The following is a 13,722-nucleotide window of genomic DNA, read 5'->3' as shown; positions in this document are numbered from 1 at the left end:
TCAAATTTGAATAAAAATTCGAAACAATAATAAATAAAAAATGGTAAAAAAACAAATACAAAATTAAAAAATAAATGACTAAAAACTAAATATTTTTACATATACGATTATTTATTTTATTTTTCACTTTTTAAAATTTAACTAAAATTCAAATAGATAATGCGAATTATCTCCGCAGAGAATTTCTTCATATATTTAAAAGAAAAACTATCTTATTTTCATTTTGGTTGAAATATAAAAACACATTATTACAATTTCCCAATTCCCCACAATGGGAACACGTCATCATCATCGGGACTCAGTTCACTCGTTCGCGCGATTCCCAAACCTCGCCGAACTTCCAAACACGCCATTAATTGCATAAAAACTATTCCAAATCCTTGAAAAACCATACAGTTCGGATCAAGCTTTGGCGCTAACAAAATGCTCTGCCACGAATCGGCGTTGGATCTTTCCGGAAGCAGTTTTCGGTAAGAAATCCGTGATGAACACCTTCTTCGGAATCTTGAAGGACGCAAGGTTTTTCTTGCAAAAGCGCAGCACCTCCGCTTCGTCGATCGAGCTTCCCTCCCTCGGAATTACGGCGCAATTGATCTGCCGAAGCATCGGTTAGAATTTAACTAAGTAAATCACCTTGTGGATGGATAGGAATCGACTGATTTAAGGATCAACGGAACGTTTTTCTTACCTCTTCGCCGTATTTTTCGTCGGGGACTCCGAAGGCGACGGCCTGAGCAATGTCGGAGTGAGAAAGAAGCACGGCGTCTACTTCTATTGGAGAGATCTTCTCACCTGAATTAAGACGGTGAAAATCAGATCAGATTAGTAGTTTTATTGACGCTGTTTTCATGAGCAATGGCGATTTGTTTATTGTTTAGAGTTAGAAACTAATTCTGAGTTGAATTTTGTACCTCCACGGTTAATGAGCTCCTTGATCCGGCCGACGAGATGCAAGTATCCGTCGGAGTCGAAGAACCCGATATCGCCGGTGTGGAACCATCCGAATGAGAAGGTGGCCTTGTTAGCCTCTGGATTGTTTTTGTATCCCTTCGTTACATTTGGTCCTCTAATGCACACTTCTCCTTTAACACCTTCCGGTTGTATCACGCCGTTTTCATCCAGAATCGCCATTTCTTGACCGATCGGCTTCCCTACCGATCCGGCTTTGTGCACGCCGTCCTCCGGTAATGGATTGGACGCCATTAGATGCGACGCTTCGGTCATCGCGTAAGACTCGAGAACCGGAGCTCCGAATGATTTTTCCAATCGTTCCAAAATCGATGGTGCAAGCGACGCGCTACAGCTCCGAATAAACCGGAGCTTCGGATACGACGGTTCAGGCTTACTGAAATGGCGGTCTAGTATGATTTGGTGAATCGTAGGGACCGCAGTGTACCACGTCGCGTTATAGGCGACCATATCGGACCAAAACGTTGAAGCAGAGAAGCGTCCGGCAGCTGGAAGAGTCACAGCGGCTCCGGAGATCAGTGATGATAGCAACCCCGCCATTAGTCCGTGAACGTGAAACAACGGAAGAACGAGCACGGTCGAGTCGGACTCAGAGAGTTTGTACACCGATTTGATGTTCTGAACAGAAGCGGCGAGGTTTTGTTGAGTTAGCGGTACGCCCTTCGGCCGGCTGGTGGTGCCGGAGGTGTGAAGGAATAGCGCAGCGTCGGACGGATCGTTAACGATTTCCGACATATTCACCTTCGATTCGTTTGGGGACGGAAAGAAATCGAGAAATGCATCGCCGCTCGCCAGATTCACATTTACTTGAGGAATATTGAGCTTCGATGCGGCGGTTTGTGCCGATGGAATTCCTTCTTTCGATGTAAGGAGTAGTTTCGATTCCGAGTCCGATAAGTAAAACTCGAACTCCTCAGCCGTGTAAGCCGAATTCAATGGTGCAGCGGTGGCTCGGCAGCGGATTATGGCCAAAAACGTGATCACAAACTGCAAGGAAAGACACCTAATCATTAATTTCGTACATAGGAAGGTGATTCACTGATAATAGTCCTTGCTGCCAGTAAATTTTGATTCCGCAGGAATCAAATCAGAGAAGAAAGACGTCAAAATCAAATCAGAAAAGAAAGGAGATGCACAGAATCAGAACAGTAACAGAAAAATGGAGTACATCGCAGACGAACCTCAACAGTATTGGGGAAGGTGAGCGTCACCACATCTCCGGCATTAACACCGGCATCCACCAAGCGAGAAGCGGCATGTTCGATGAGTTCCTGCAACCGCTCATGTGTCAGGTCTAATTTTCCGGCGACTGAGAGAGCCCGGCGGTGAGGAAATTGAGAAGCTGCCTTCTTCAACAAGCCAGTCAAGGTACTGTTCTCCATCTCTCTCTCTCCTTTTCTGTTCCTCCCTGATATTTCAGAATCAAAACGCTTCAAAATTGATGAACGATTGAGGAACAGGGAAATTTGGGATTTTGAAGATGAAAAAAGACAAACACGATAAGAAAGAAAATTGGAAGTTTCTCCAGAAATCAATACACGAATTGAGGGGTGGGTGTTTTTGAAGATCGAGAAAGAACATGAAAGATTAATATAGGATTTTGGAGGTGGGAAAGGTTGGACTCGTGGAGGTTCAAACTGCACACAACCTTTGTGCCACGTATAAGTGGCCAAAACTGAAATTGGCTTCTCAAAATTTCCCTGAAAGTTCCTTTTCCAAAACTTTTTTTTTTTTTTTTAATTTTCTTGTCATTTTAAGAGGAAGAACTTTTGGAGAAAGAATCGTACTTTCCTAATATATTTTTATTCGTATTTTAAAATTTTGAAATCAAGACTGATATTAAAAAGGATAAAACTTTAAAAATACATTATTTCTCTTTCTGTGTCATAAACCTAATTTCTTTTCATGGTTAAACTAAGTATAATCTCATTGAGGCTAAATTGATAAGTATATATATATATATATATATATTCCTAATAAATTTAAAAAAAAATTCAAAAATATCATTGTCATAGTTTTAGGATTTTTTATTTCTTTTAAATACGGTCAGCTTGAGAAATGTGTGTCTCTGTTTTTTAGTTAAATATTAAGAAGAAAGAGATTGACGTGGCTTAGTCAGCATCTAAACTAATAAAAAAAAAATTTGTTCAACAAAAGTGGTCGATATTGATTTTCTAGTTAATAAATTATGCAATTAAGCTATTTTAGTATAAAATTAACAAAGATAAATATAGATTTATTTGATTTTGGAGAACCAAACAAGTAAATATGATAAATAAATAAAAATATCATTTTTAGTCCCTACTAATTTTAGTTTTTACATTTTTATTGTCTACATTTTGTCTCTTTACCTCAGTGTATTTTTAACTTTTTTTAAAAGAAAAAGAAACCTTTAGTTTCTAATAGTCTTTCCTCTTTATCTTTTATAAATATATTTGCGAGGAATCAATCTTTTGATGCATAAAAGAACCATAACGTAAAAAGAGTGAGTCAGGGAAAATTGAATTTCAAAAAATGTGGACGAAAGGGTGCATTGAATTCGTAAAGAAATTGGATGGCCATCCAGATTTGAATAAAGCCATATAATTATTATGGCTTCTCGGCCTCCTGCTTTGTCATTCAGTCACATTCAATAATTGAATTAAGCTCTAGAAACAACTGAAGTTTCCTTTATTGAGTCGTACTTGGTGGATTTCTATTCCACTGGATTCTTCATCTCCATTCTTCTTCTTCTTCTTCTTCTTCTTCGATGTTTTCTCGACATTCAACTCACTTTGAAGCTCTTCCTTCGCTTTCTTTACTCTACTCCGTTTCTTACCCTTTTCGATATTCTCACTAACCTCATCAACATCACTGTCCTGTTCATCTTCTTCTTCAGATAGCTTTAAGCCATTACTGTCCATATAACGAACTTCATGTATCCTCCCCTTCTTCTTGCCCAACTTCTTCTCCTTTTTGTTAGAGACCTTTACAGGAGTAGGACTCTTACCTGCATCTGCTACTTCTTTGTTTGTTTCCTCTTCTTTACCCCTCACGGCCGCCTCAATCTTCATTTTCAACTCCGGCACTGTTTGGTAAAGTGGCAATGCAATAGATTCCAGGACCTTCAAATGAAATGATTGCACATTGCTCCATTTCTTAGGCACAATCTCTGCAATCCCATCAATCGCCGCAATCACATTATTCACGATCTCTTCAACTTCCATTGACGTCTTTGCCACTTTCACCACACTACAAGTCCCTCTCCGCAAATACAACAAAGCCGACGAACAGCTCTTCTCGATCTGTTCTTTCCAATTCTTATGCCTCAAATTCAACGGCACTGGAATTTTTTTCTTCTTGTAAAAGTGCTTCCCCAACAGACTTGGCAGCATTGGAATAACCCGATCATCGGCGAAAAACATATCGTACGAATCGCAGAGCTTCCGTTTAGCTTCAAAGGGGCGGTAATCGGATTTAAGCTTCGACAGCTTGATGACCTTCGAAATCGGGATGTTTTCCGACTGGATTTTCTTCCTGGCGTCGTCTTTGGTAAGATTGGACTTGGTTCTATCGTCGATTATGAGGCAGAGTTCAGACGATTCAGAACGAAGAGGATGGGGAAGAGGGATTTTGTAAGGGTTTGTACGACCTTTTGGAGGGATTTTCTTGAGAGTAACGACGAGGTATAAAAAATCCTCCTGGTCCAGAAGTTGGGGCTTCTCTCGTTTGGAACTTCGCCATTGAAGGAGCGATTCGACGGCTTTCTCCGCCGTTTCCCGACGAACTCTAGAAGAGAGAGTATCAGAATCCGGCGAAGCCATGAGAAGAAGTTGAAGTTGGAGGGGTTTTAGGGTCACGGAAATTTAGGGTTTTATTGAAAGAAAATTAGGGCTCTATATAATTCTATTGGGCTTTTGGTCCATGGGCTTTATTTTGGGCTAATTGGGGAAAGTATTTCCAATATTAGCCCATTCTTTTTTGGGCTTTACAGCTAACCATAAATATTTATTTATAAAACTATCCAAAATATTTACAATAATATATTAAAGGCTGATGGAAGCAGGAAAAAAGTGAGCAAATTACAGGTGTCCCTTAGTATAACATTCTTTTAACACACAAAAACCACGAGATACCACTTTAAAAAAGCTATAATTTTAACGTTGTTTTAGGGTTTATGGGCCAAGGGACAGTCTCAGTTATACAATTTTTATGTGGTGTCCCTTGGTATAACATTCTTTTAACACACAAAAAGCACGAGATACCACTTTAGAAAAGCTATAATTTTAACGTTGTATTAGCGTCTATGGACCAAGGGACAGTCTCAAGTATACAATTTTTATGTGGCATAGGCCTCTCAAAAGTTAATGGAGGCGTGCAAAGGTTTACTTAGGCCAAATGGAGATTGGCCCTCGAGTGCCAAAGGCAAAAGGGAGCTTGATCGCAAGACCCACCCATCGAGCTGGGACGAAAGTCAGCCTTAGTGATCTGATAGTGTCGAGTGAAAGAGTTTTCGCTCAACGGATAAAAGTTACTACAAGGTTAACTAGTTGAGCTTCACCGGAATATTTTTACAATTTTATTTTACTAAAAACGGTTTAAAATAATTATTTTTTTAAAAAAGAATAATAAGAATTTTGTTGCTTAATAAAATAATGAGAATGGGAACGGAGATGGCCCCGTTCCCGCCCCTAGATATCTCTGGTTATGTGTTGATTAAGAAATTTTTTTATAAGAAAAATCATATATTAAAATGATGATATAAATTGGAAGGTGGTAGCTCAGCCAAGTTGCTTAATAAAAAGTTTTTTTTTTAAGAAAAAAAAAACTAATATGTTCAATTAATTAGAATACTATATTTTAAAAAGATAAAGATTCAAAAGATGAAGAGAGATCGAACACAGATGATTGAATATACGGTATGATAATAAATATAAAATATTATTTAATTTATTAAAAAATAATAAAATAATATTGCATATGATGGTGCATAGAACATGGCCACCATCTCCACCACACCCTCACACCAATAATCTTAAAAGTAATTTGCTCAAAACTTTATTAAGATTATTAAATAAGAAGTCACAAACTAAGGACTAAAAAAACCCACTTATAATCCAATTTGGATTATCCAATTAAAGCCGATTAAACCTTTGGTGGAGCACTTTGCAAAAAGCATATTATATAATTAATTTGTACCTAATTTCGATTGAATTAAATATTTTTTTTAATCGTGTAAGAAATATATATATTCCTTAGAAGTACGAGCGTTTAACGCACTATAGCTTAACCCTAGTTAAAAATGAACCATGTGACATAAATAATCAATAACACTAAATATATTAATTGAGTATAGGTCTCTACAAAAATGTGAAAATCAATTGGGTGATAGTGGAGTCTTTCAAAAGGGAATTTGTTTGGATTATTTTTATTTATTTTATTTTTAATTTATTTACGCCAAAAAGAAAAATCACTTTCTTGGAAAAATAGAAGGTGGATTTGTATTAAAGATTCCACTCATGCATTTATTTATTTATTTCTTATTTATTTCATTATCCCTTTGATTATCCAATTTAGCCTTTTATATTCTTATTCTCCATTTAGAAAAATAAATAAATAAAGTTTATTCCAAATAAATATATATATATATTATATATATATATGAACGACAAATTGTTAACTAAAAAGGTTCACTTAACTCTGAGATGCAAATAAAAAGCTCTGCAACTCCAAGAGAAAGTGCTTCAATTATTTCAATCGAATTGCCGCCGCAGTTCTGATCAAAATGCTGAAGTTGCCGCGGCGGAAACGCTCGCCGGCGGCAACGAATCAGGAGAACGCGAATGATGTAGCGAATATTGACAATGACGAGACGGCGGCGGGGGTGAGAAAGGCGGCGGAAGCGAAAGTGGTGCTCTGTGTTTCCGGCATGACTTGCTCTGCTTGCGCTGTTTCAGTAGAGAATTCCATCAAACATCTTCCAGGCATTCTCGATGCTGCTATCGATTTCTTGAACGATAGGGCTCAAATCCGCTATCTCCCCAATCTCATCGATGTAAGCCGATCTCTCTTTTACAGTTTTTGATCTTTGATTCTTAATCTATTAGAATACCTTTTTTCTAGGGTTTATCAACTTCGCTTTGAGATTACTGCATCCTTTTCGATTTTCGTCATTGATTTGAGGTTGAAACTGAGGCTAATTCCAGAAAAAAAAATCGAAAAATATAATTGTTAGACTCATCTAACTAAATTAATTTTGGGATTAATCAATGAGTTTTTATTATAATGAGTTTATAATAATAAATACTGTCGCTATTAATACTCGCCATTTTTTTTTTTTGAAGTCACTAATCTTCAAAGGGGCAATACTACCATTATAAATTTGATTTAAGTTTAAAAATTATTTTAAAAAATATGTAAAAAAAATTTATTTGCTAAAAATATATATCTTTATAAAATATTCTTTAATTTTACTATTTGTTTATGGATGCCACTCTTCTTTTAAAAGACAAATATTAATTTTTGACTTTTTACCAACATTTTAAAAGTTCTCTTTGTACCATAATTTCTTTAAAATATTTTAATAAATACGATTTAATGTGACATAAAACAACATTAAATTTGAATAACAAACTATTTTTTATTTAAAGATAGCTTTAAAATTTTACTAAAAAGATACATATTTTTTAATAATTTAACATTTTTTTTTCTTATAAATAGTTTTAGATTAACGTGAGTCATTTTGATCTGGAATTTTTAGTTAGAATTAAGAAATTGTAAATTATAAATATTATGTTTTTTCCCACGTGTGCTTAGGTTTTGACATAAAAAATGTTTGCTCATTTAAAATAATAGTTTTAAAATTACCTATTTTATTATTCAAATTCAATAGTGCCATGGAGTCCGACTTTTGATTGGTCAAATCAAAGGATACATTTAGACTTTTAAAAACAATATATTCTAAAAGTTTTATTTTAGGATTAATTAATACAATAAATTATTAGTTCATAAATATTCGGACTTCAACTTTTATATATATATATATAGGTTGGATGATTCCACGATAAACTCTAATTTTATTAGATAGAGAGTAATAGCTTTCAAATCCTCAAAATTATAAAATTTAATTAAAACTACTCTTTTTTTTTTTTTTATTTATTTAAATACAAGTTCTCTTCGGAGAAAAATAGAAAATCAGAAGGAAAAAAGAAAAAATAATAACTTGTGGAAAAGATAATGTTCTAACAAAATTGATTTTCAAAGTATCCTTAAAAAAAAAAATTAATAATTTAAAGTATGTATAGTATAGTTTATTTAGTAATTTTAGATGATTAAATGTGTGTGTGTGTTTTTTTAAAAAAACTTAATAAATTAAAAATGTTTAGAAAATTGGAAATTTATTGTATGTATTTGTAACAGGAAGATTCAATAGTTAAAGCAATTGAAAATGCTGGATTTCAAGCTACGATATCGAAGGACAGCGCCGATCATCGATCGAGAGAAGTATGTCGAATCCGAGTAAATGGGATGGGCTGCAATTCTTGCTCTTCCATGGTAGAATCAGTTTTGGAAGAAATGTACGGCGTCCAAAAGACTCACATTGCTCTCTTCAATGGGGAAGCAGAAGTTCACTATGATCCAAAGGTCGTTAACTCCACTCAGTTCATTGTAGCCATACAAGACATTGGCTTTGATGCCTTACTTATAACCATTGGCGAACACATTAGCAAGATTGAGCTCAAGATCGATGGCATGCATAACGAAAACTCATCGACAAAAGTTAAAGAATCGCTTGAATCGGTTGTCGGAATCGAAGATGTCGATATCGACATGGGATTGACCAAAGTTACCATATCTTACAAGCCTGATATAACAGGACCAAGAACTTTCATTGAAGTGATCGAGTCGATCAAATCCGAGCATTTCAAGGCCACGATATATCCCGCAAATGTGGGTCGAGAAAATCGTAAGGAGAAAGAAATTAAACAGCACTATAAGTACTTCTTATGGAGCTCAGCTCTTTCTGTTCCTGTTTTCTTAACATCCATGGTGTTTATGTATATACCTGGAATTAAGCAGATTTTGGATATCAAAGTAGTCAATATGATGAATGTTGGACATCTTATCAAGTGGAATTTGTCCACTCCTGTCCAGTTCATCATAGGTTCAAGATTCTACATTGGATCATACAAAGCATTGCGCCGTGGTTCTGCCAACATGGATGTATTGATCACTTTGGGAACCAATGCAGCTTATTTCTATTCTGTTTATATTGTTCTAAGAGCAGCTACTTCCCCTGCTTTTGATGGGACAGATTTCTTTGAGACTAGCTCAATGCTGATCACTTTCATTCTACTTGGTAAGTATTTGGAGATTCTAGCTAAAGGAAAGACCTCTGAGGCCATTGCTAAGCTTAAGCACTTGGCGCCCGAGACCGCGACGCTCTTGACTCTAGATGGCCATGGAAATGTGATAAGTGAAGTAGAAATCAGCGGTGAGCTGATTCAGAAGAATGATGTTATTAAGATTACGCCTGGTGCGAAGGTAGCTTCCGATGGCCTCGTCGTCTGGGGCGAAAGTCATGTCAATGAGAGTATGATTACCGGAGAAGCGAAACCGGTAGCGAAAAGGACAGGCGACAAGGTAATAGGAGGAACTATGAATGAGAATGGAGTGTTGCATATTAAGGCAACACATGTTGGATCAGAGAGTTCACTAGCGCAAATCGTTCAACTCGTCGAATCGTCTCAGTTGGCGAAAGCTCCTATTCAGAAACTTGCAGACCATATCTCCAAGTATTTTGTGCCTCTGGTTGGTGCTATCACTCCAATTTGTCTACTGTTTTTTGTTTTGTGCTTGATTCTTTCATGTCAACAGTGTTTTCTGTACACTTTTGCAGGTAATTTTGCTTTCTTTTCTCACTTGGATTGCCTGGTTTTTAGCTGGAAAGTTGCATTTGTATCCTAAGTCCTGGTTGCCTTCTTCAATGGACCGTTTTGAACTAGCTCTCCAATTTGGGATTTCTGTTATGGTCATAGCTTGCCCTTGTGCTCTTGGCCTTGCCACCCCGACCGCTGTGATGGTCGGGACCGGTGTCGGTGCATCTCAAGGTGTACTAATCAAAGGCGGCCAAGCTTTAGAATTTGCACATAAGGTACATACTTATACACATCGACATCAAGAACACACCCTTTCTTCAAATCTTCCCTATAATTCTTTTGGTCTAATGATGCCTTGCAGGCGAGCTGCATTGTGTTTGATAAGACAGGAACGCTAACAGTTGGAAAGCCAGTGGTTGTAAATGTAAAACTAATGGACACTATAGTACTTGAAGAACTGCTTGAACTCACTGCTGCTACTGAGGTTTGGTTTTGCAATCGAAAAAAGCTTCAAATTTTCAAAACTTTCGTAACTCAAATGGTTTTTTCCTTGATGTTTGTTGATCAGGTGAACAGTGAGCATCCAATAGCCAAGGCCATTGTTGAATATGCTAAGCAATTCAAGGAAGATAACCCCATTTGGCCTGAAGCTCAAGAGTTCATATCCATTCCTGGACATGGAGTGGAAGCCATTGTAAGGAACAAGAAAGTTGTGGTTGGAAACAAGAGCTTGATGATGAACAATGGCATAGAAATTCTTGGGGAAACGGAGAGCTTCCTTGTCGACGCCGAAGGTATGGCGAAAACCGCGGTTTTGGTGGCCGTAGATCGAACGGTGTCGGGAGTTATCGTGGTGTCGGATCCATTGAAACCAGGAGCCAAAGAGGTGATCTCCATTCTCAAATCTATGGAAGTAAAGAGCATAATGGTAACAGGTGACAATTGGGGGACTGCAAATTCCATTGCCAAAGAAGTTGGAATAGAAACGGTCATTGCAGAGGCCAAGCCTCAGCAGAAAGCAGAGGAAGTGAAGAATCTTCAGACGGCCGGGCACACGGTGGCAATGGTGGGAGACGGGATCAATGACTCGCCCGCCCTTGTAGCAGCCGATGTCGGGATGGCTATCGGAGCTGGCACAGACATCGCCATTGAGGCAGCAGACATTGTTCTTATGAAAAATGACTTACAAGATGTTATAACTGCCATTCATCTCTCAAGGAGAACTTTTGCTAGAATTCGCCTCAATTACATTTGGGCTCTTGGTTATAATCTTCTTGCCATTCCGATTGCCGCAGGCGTCTTGTTCCCTTCAACACGGTTTCGGCTACCACCGTGGATCGCCGGAGCTGCCATGGCTGCTTCTTCTGTTAGTGTGGTATGCAGTTCTTTGATGTTGAAGAAGTACAAGAGACCAAAGAAGCTTGATGAAATTGATATTCAAATGAAAGGAATAATAGTTCAATGATGTGTACATTAGATTATAAAACGAATATTATCAAGATATTTATGAAATAAGAGTTTGAAATTCTCGTTGAACTACAATTATTTCAGACAGCCACGTGGTAAGTCTATATTGTCACACGTGTCAAACGCGTCTCCTCGAAATTTGAACAGACTTGTGGGCCCAGCTACCGCTATATATAATCAGGCCCATTTGTTCATCTACTCCCATCCTTCATGTTCGCTGTTTCAATACGCTATCTTCTCAGAAGAAAATTCTCCAGCGTTCGATCTGTATCTTCATCTTTGGTTTTCGATAACCGAATCTTGCCCGATTCGAAGCAAACCCTATTGCATAGTACGCAGTGTTCTTCCGTAACTCATTTCGTTTCACCGATTAATTCAGGTTCTTCGCGTCTCGGCTTGTTTTCGATTCGGTTGGATCATACTATGGCTACCCCGTCTCAGACTTCAGTCCATGACTTCACCGTTAAGGTTGGATTTCTTGTGCCTTTTTCATGTTTCCATGAGTTTGTTTTGTTTGTAGATCGGGTCTGATTGTGAATCATGAAAATTTGGAATTTAGGGGAAATGGTTTTGTTCTTTCTTGATTTTTGTTGCTTCTAAAAACTTGTTGTAGATAATCAAATCATATCAGAGAGCACTCTTAATCAAACTTTCGAATAATTTCATCTTCTTTTGAGAGAATTGTGTATGCAGCTTGTTATGAGAAAGTGTTCATTTCTGTTTATGATTTTCCGTTGGATCTATAATTAAGTTGGGGGGACTCCGTTTCTTTTTTATTTGCTTCCTGGGCATGTTATTAATTTGTTGGCTTGTTTTAAAACTCGTATGAACTGCTTGTGAATGGCGCCATATTTCACTTCAACGGTATCTGCCTCTGTTTACAGGATGCTAGAGGAAATGATGTTGACCTCAGCATTTACAAAGGAAAGGTCCTCTTGATTGTCAATGTTGCCTCCCAATGGTAATGTACACAGTTATTTCTAACTCCTCTGCCGCAAAAACATTAGAGATCTTACAATTTTGTTTTGAAAGTTTTTGAGCTGATCTTCCCTCTTTGATAATGAAATTTCGTTCAAGTATCTGAGTTGATGATATTGTGTCATGTCGGTTGCCTGCTATTGTTGATAACTAAAGCTATCTGTGTAGTCAAAATGGTAGAATTATGACTTCGAGTGCATTTATAATCATGAGAATGAACAGTCCGTTATATTTTCGAAGAGAAAAATCTTTCGAACCTTGATTTATAGACTTATGTCCATGTTAGATTCCAATAATTGAACTATTATTTTATAGTTTAGGAAATTCATAATAGTCAGTTTTTGATTCACTGCAGTGGCTTGACTAATTCGAATTACACTGAACTGAGTCAACTATATGAAAAATATAAGGGCCAAGGTTTGTTCTAAACATCCTTCTATTCTTCTTCTCTTCAGCTTCGATTTATCCATCAAGTTCATATTTATTATTTACACTGGTTTCCTATTTACAGGACTTGAGATTCTTGCATTTCCCTGCAACCAATTTGGAAGCCAGGAGCCAGGAACCAACGAAGAGATTGTGCAGTTTGCTTGCACTCGTTTTAAGGCTGAGTACCCTATTTTTGACAAGGTTAGATTTATGCTGAAGGCTTGCTTATTTATTATACACTTTTGAGACTATAGAACTGCCAAGCTAAGCATTTCCAAGCTCAATTTCTTGTTCGTATAGGTGGACGTGAATGGGAACGATGCCTCTCCTCTGTACAAGTTCTTGAAGTCGAGCAAAGGTGGGCTCTTCGGAGATGCCGTTAAGTGGAACTTCTCCAAGTTCTTGGTGGACAAAGATGGGCACGTAGTTGATCGTTACGCCCCAACAACTTCCCCCCTCAGCATTGAGGTAAATCCAATAGTTCTTCGTAAATCGAACTTTATACACACACACACATATATATCTGTTAATCGTAAATCTAAACGTGAGCGTAACTTACCTGGTTATGGTTAAAAGGGTTAAAAGGGGGAGGTCATCCCTAGCCCGAATAATTGCAATTAGTTAACTGGGGGATGCCTGTGTTTTTGCAGAAGGATGTGAAGAAGCTGTTGGGAGTTGCTTAGAAAACATCTGAAGGCTGCCTTTCTTTGTGTTTTGATTAGAAACTTGAATAAAGCTGCTGTGTATTTGCTCTGATTTGTATGTGCTTTCTGAATCTTCCATGTACTTAGGAGACTGTAAGTTTAGAATTATGTAATAAGTTTCTTAAGCTTTAATGTAACTGTTCACACTTTGTCTGGGGACATTGATCCCAACCAAACGTAGCTGTTCTTATGTTGGGTTTTGCTCAAATGTAATTTCTTCGAAAAAGAAAATTGATTACATTAATATCACCACAGGATTTATCTAAAACTGCTTTATCCTGAATATTTTATTTATTTATATCGTTGTTTACAGGAAA

At 37.3% G+C, this 13,722-nt stretch overlaps 4 protein-coding genes across 4 annotated transcripts; 2 read left to right on the top strand and 2 right to left on the bottom strand.

Annotated features, from left to right (window-relative positions):
* Window positions 1-192: 192 nt before the first annotated feature.
* On the bottom strand, window positions 193-2,640 carry LOC111459244 (oxalate--CoA ligase-like). Its single transcript, XM_023102045.1, has 4 exons — window positions 2,151-2,640; window positions 912-1,956; window positions 689-792; window positions 193-594 (listed from the first exon to the last, which is right to left on the bottom strand). Exons 1-4 carry the CDS (start codon window positions 2,349-2,351, stop codon window positions 403-405), a joined length of 1,542 nt encoding a protein of 513 aa, XP_022957813.1. The 5' UTR covers window positions 2,352-2,640; the 3' UTR covers window positions 193-402.
* Window positions 2,641-3,478: 838 nt separating this feature from the next.
* Window positions 3,479-4,931, bottom strand: LOC111459842 (ribosomal L1 domain-containing protein 1-like). The gene has a single exon (XM_023102923.1). The coding sequence runs from the start codon at window positions 4,770-4,772 to the stop codon at window positions 3,618-3,620; it is 1,155 nt and encodes a 384-aa protein (XP_022958691.1). The 5' UTR covers window positions 4,773-4,931; the 3' UTR covers window positions 3,479-3,617.
* Window positions 4,932-6,636: 1,705 nt separating this feature from the next.
* LOC111459458 (probable copper-transporting ATPase HMA5) lies at window positions 6,637-11,363 on the top strand. Its single transcript, XM_023102376.1, has 5 exons — window positions 6,637-7,003; window positions 8,368-9,759; window positions 9,848-10,102; window positions 10,189-10,311; window positions 10,396-11,363. The coding sequence occupies exons 1-5, from the start codon at window positions 6,734-6,736 to the stop codon at window positions 11,290-11,292; spliced, it is 2,937 nt and encodes a 978-aa protein (XP_022958144.1). The 5' UTR covers window positions 6,637-6,733; the 3' UTR covers window positions 11,293-11,363.
* A 116-nt stretch (window positions 11,364-11,479) lies between these two features.
* Window positions 11,480-13,654, top strand: LOC111459459 (probable phospholipid hydroperoxide glutathione peroxidase). Its single transcript, XM_023102377.1, has 6 exons — window positions 11,480-11,762; window positions 12,179-12,255; window positions 12,628-12,689; window positions 12,784-12,902; window positions 13,002-13,169; window positions 13,352-13,654. The coding sequence occupies exons 1-6, from the start codon at window positions 11,505-11,507 to the stop codon at window positions 13,382-13,384; spliced, it is 717 nt and encodes a 238-aa protein (XP_022958145.1). The 5' UTR covers window positions 11,480-11,504; the 3' UTR covers window positions 13,385-13,654.
* The last annotated feature ends 68 nt before the right edge of the window (window positions 13,655-13,722 follow it).

Source organism: Cucurbita moschata, unplaced genomic scaffold (genome assembly GCF_002738365.1).
Source record: "Cucurbita moschata cultivar Rifu unplaced genomic scaffold, Cmos_1.0 Cmo_Scf00022, whole genome shotgun sequence".
NCBI lineage: Eukaryota > Viridiplantae > Streptophyta > Magnoliopsida > Cucurbitales > Cucurbitaceae > Cucurbita > Cucurbita moschata.
Note: the sequence above shows the minus strand (reverse complement) of the source record. Positions and strands in the feature narration are given on the sequence as shown.

Coding starts and splice junctions, on each gene's coding strand:
- LOC111459244 (XM_023102045.1), bottom strand. CDS start 2,351: ATGGAGAACAGTACCTTGACTGGCTTGTTGAAGAAGGCAGCTTCTCAA. Junction 793..911: donor GGAGCTCATTAACCGTGGAG/GTACAAAATTCA, acceptor GTCTTAATTCAG/GTGAGAAGATCTCTCCAATA. Junction 595..688: donor ACGAAAAATACGGCGAAGAG/GTAAGAAAAACG, acceptor ATGCTTCGGCAG/ATCAATTGCGCCGTAATTCC.
- LOC111459842 (XM_023102923.1), bottom strand. CDS start 4,772: ATGGCTTCGCCGGATTCTGATACTCTCTCTTCTAGAGTTCGTCGGGAA.
- LOC111459458 (XM_023102376.1), top strand. CDS start 6,734: ATGCTGAAGTTGCCGCGGCGGAAACGCTCGCCGGCGGCAACGAATCAG. Junction 9,760..9,847: donor CCAAGTATTTTGTGCCTCTG/GTTGGTGCTATC, acceptor ACACTTTTGCAG/GTAATTTTGCTTTCTTTTCT. Junction 10,312..10,395: donor AACTCACTGCTGCTACTGAG/GTTTGGTTTTGC, acceptor TTTGTTGATCAG/GTGAACAGTGAGCATCCAAT.
- LOC111459459 (XM_023102377.1), top strand. CDS start 11,505: ATGTTCGCTGTTTCAATACGCTATCTTCTCAGAAGAAAATTCTCCAGC. Junction 12,256..12,627: donor GTCAATGTTGCCTCCCAATG/GTAATGTACACA, acceptor GATTCACTGCAG/TGGCTTGACTAATTCGAATT. Junction 13,170..13,351: donor CTTCCCCCCTCAGCATTGAG/GTAAATCCAATA, acceptor GTGTTTTTGCAG/AAGGATGTGAAGAAGCTGTT.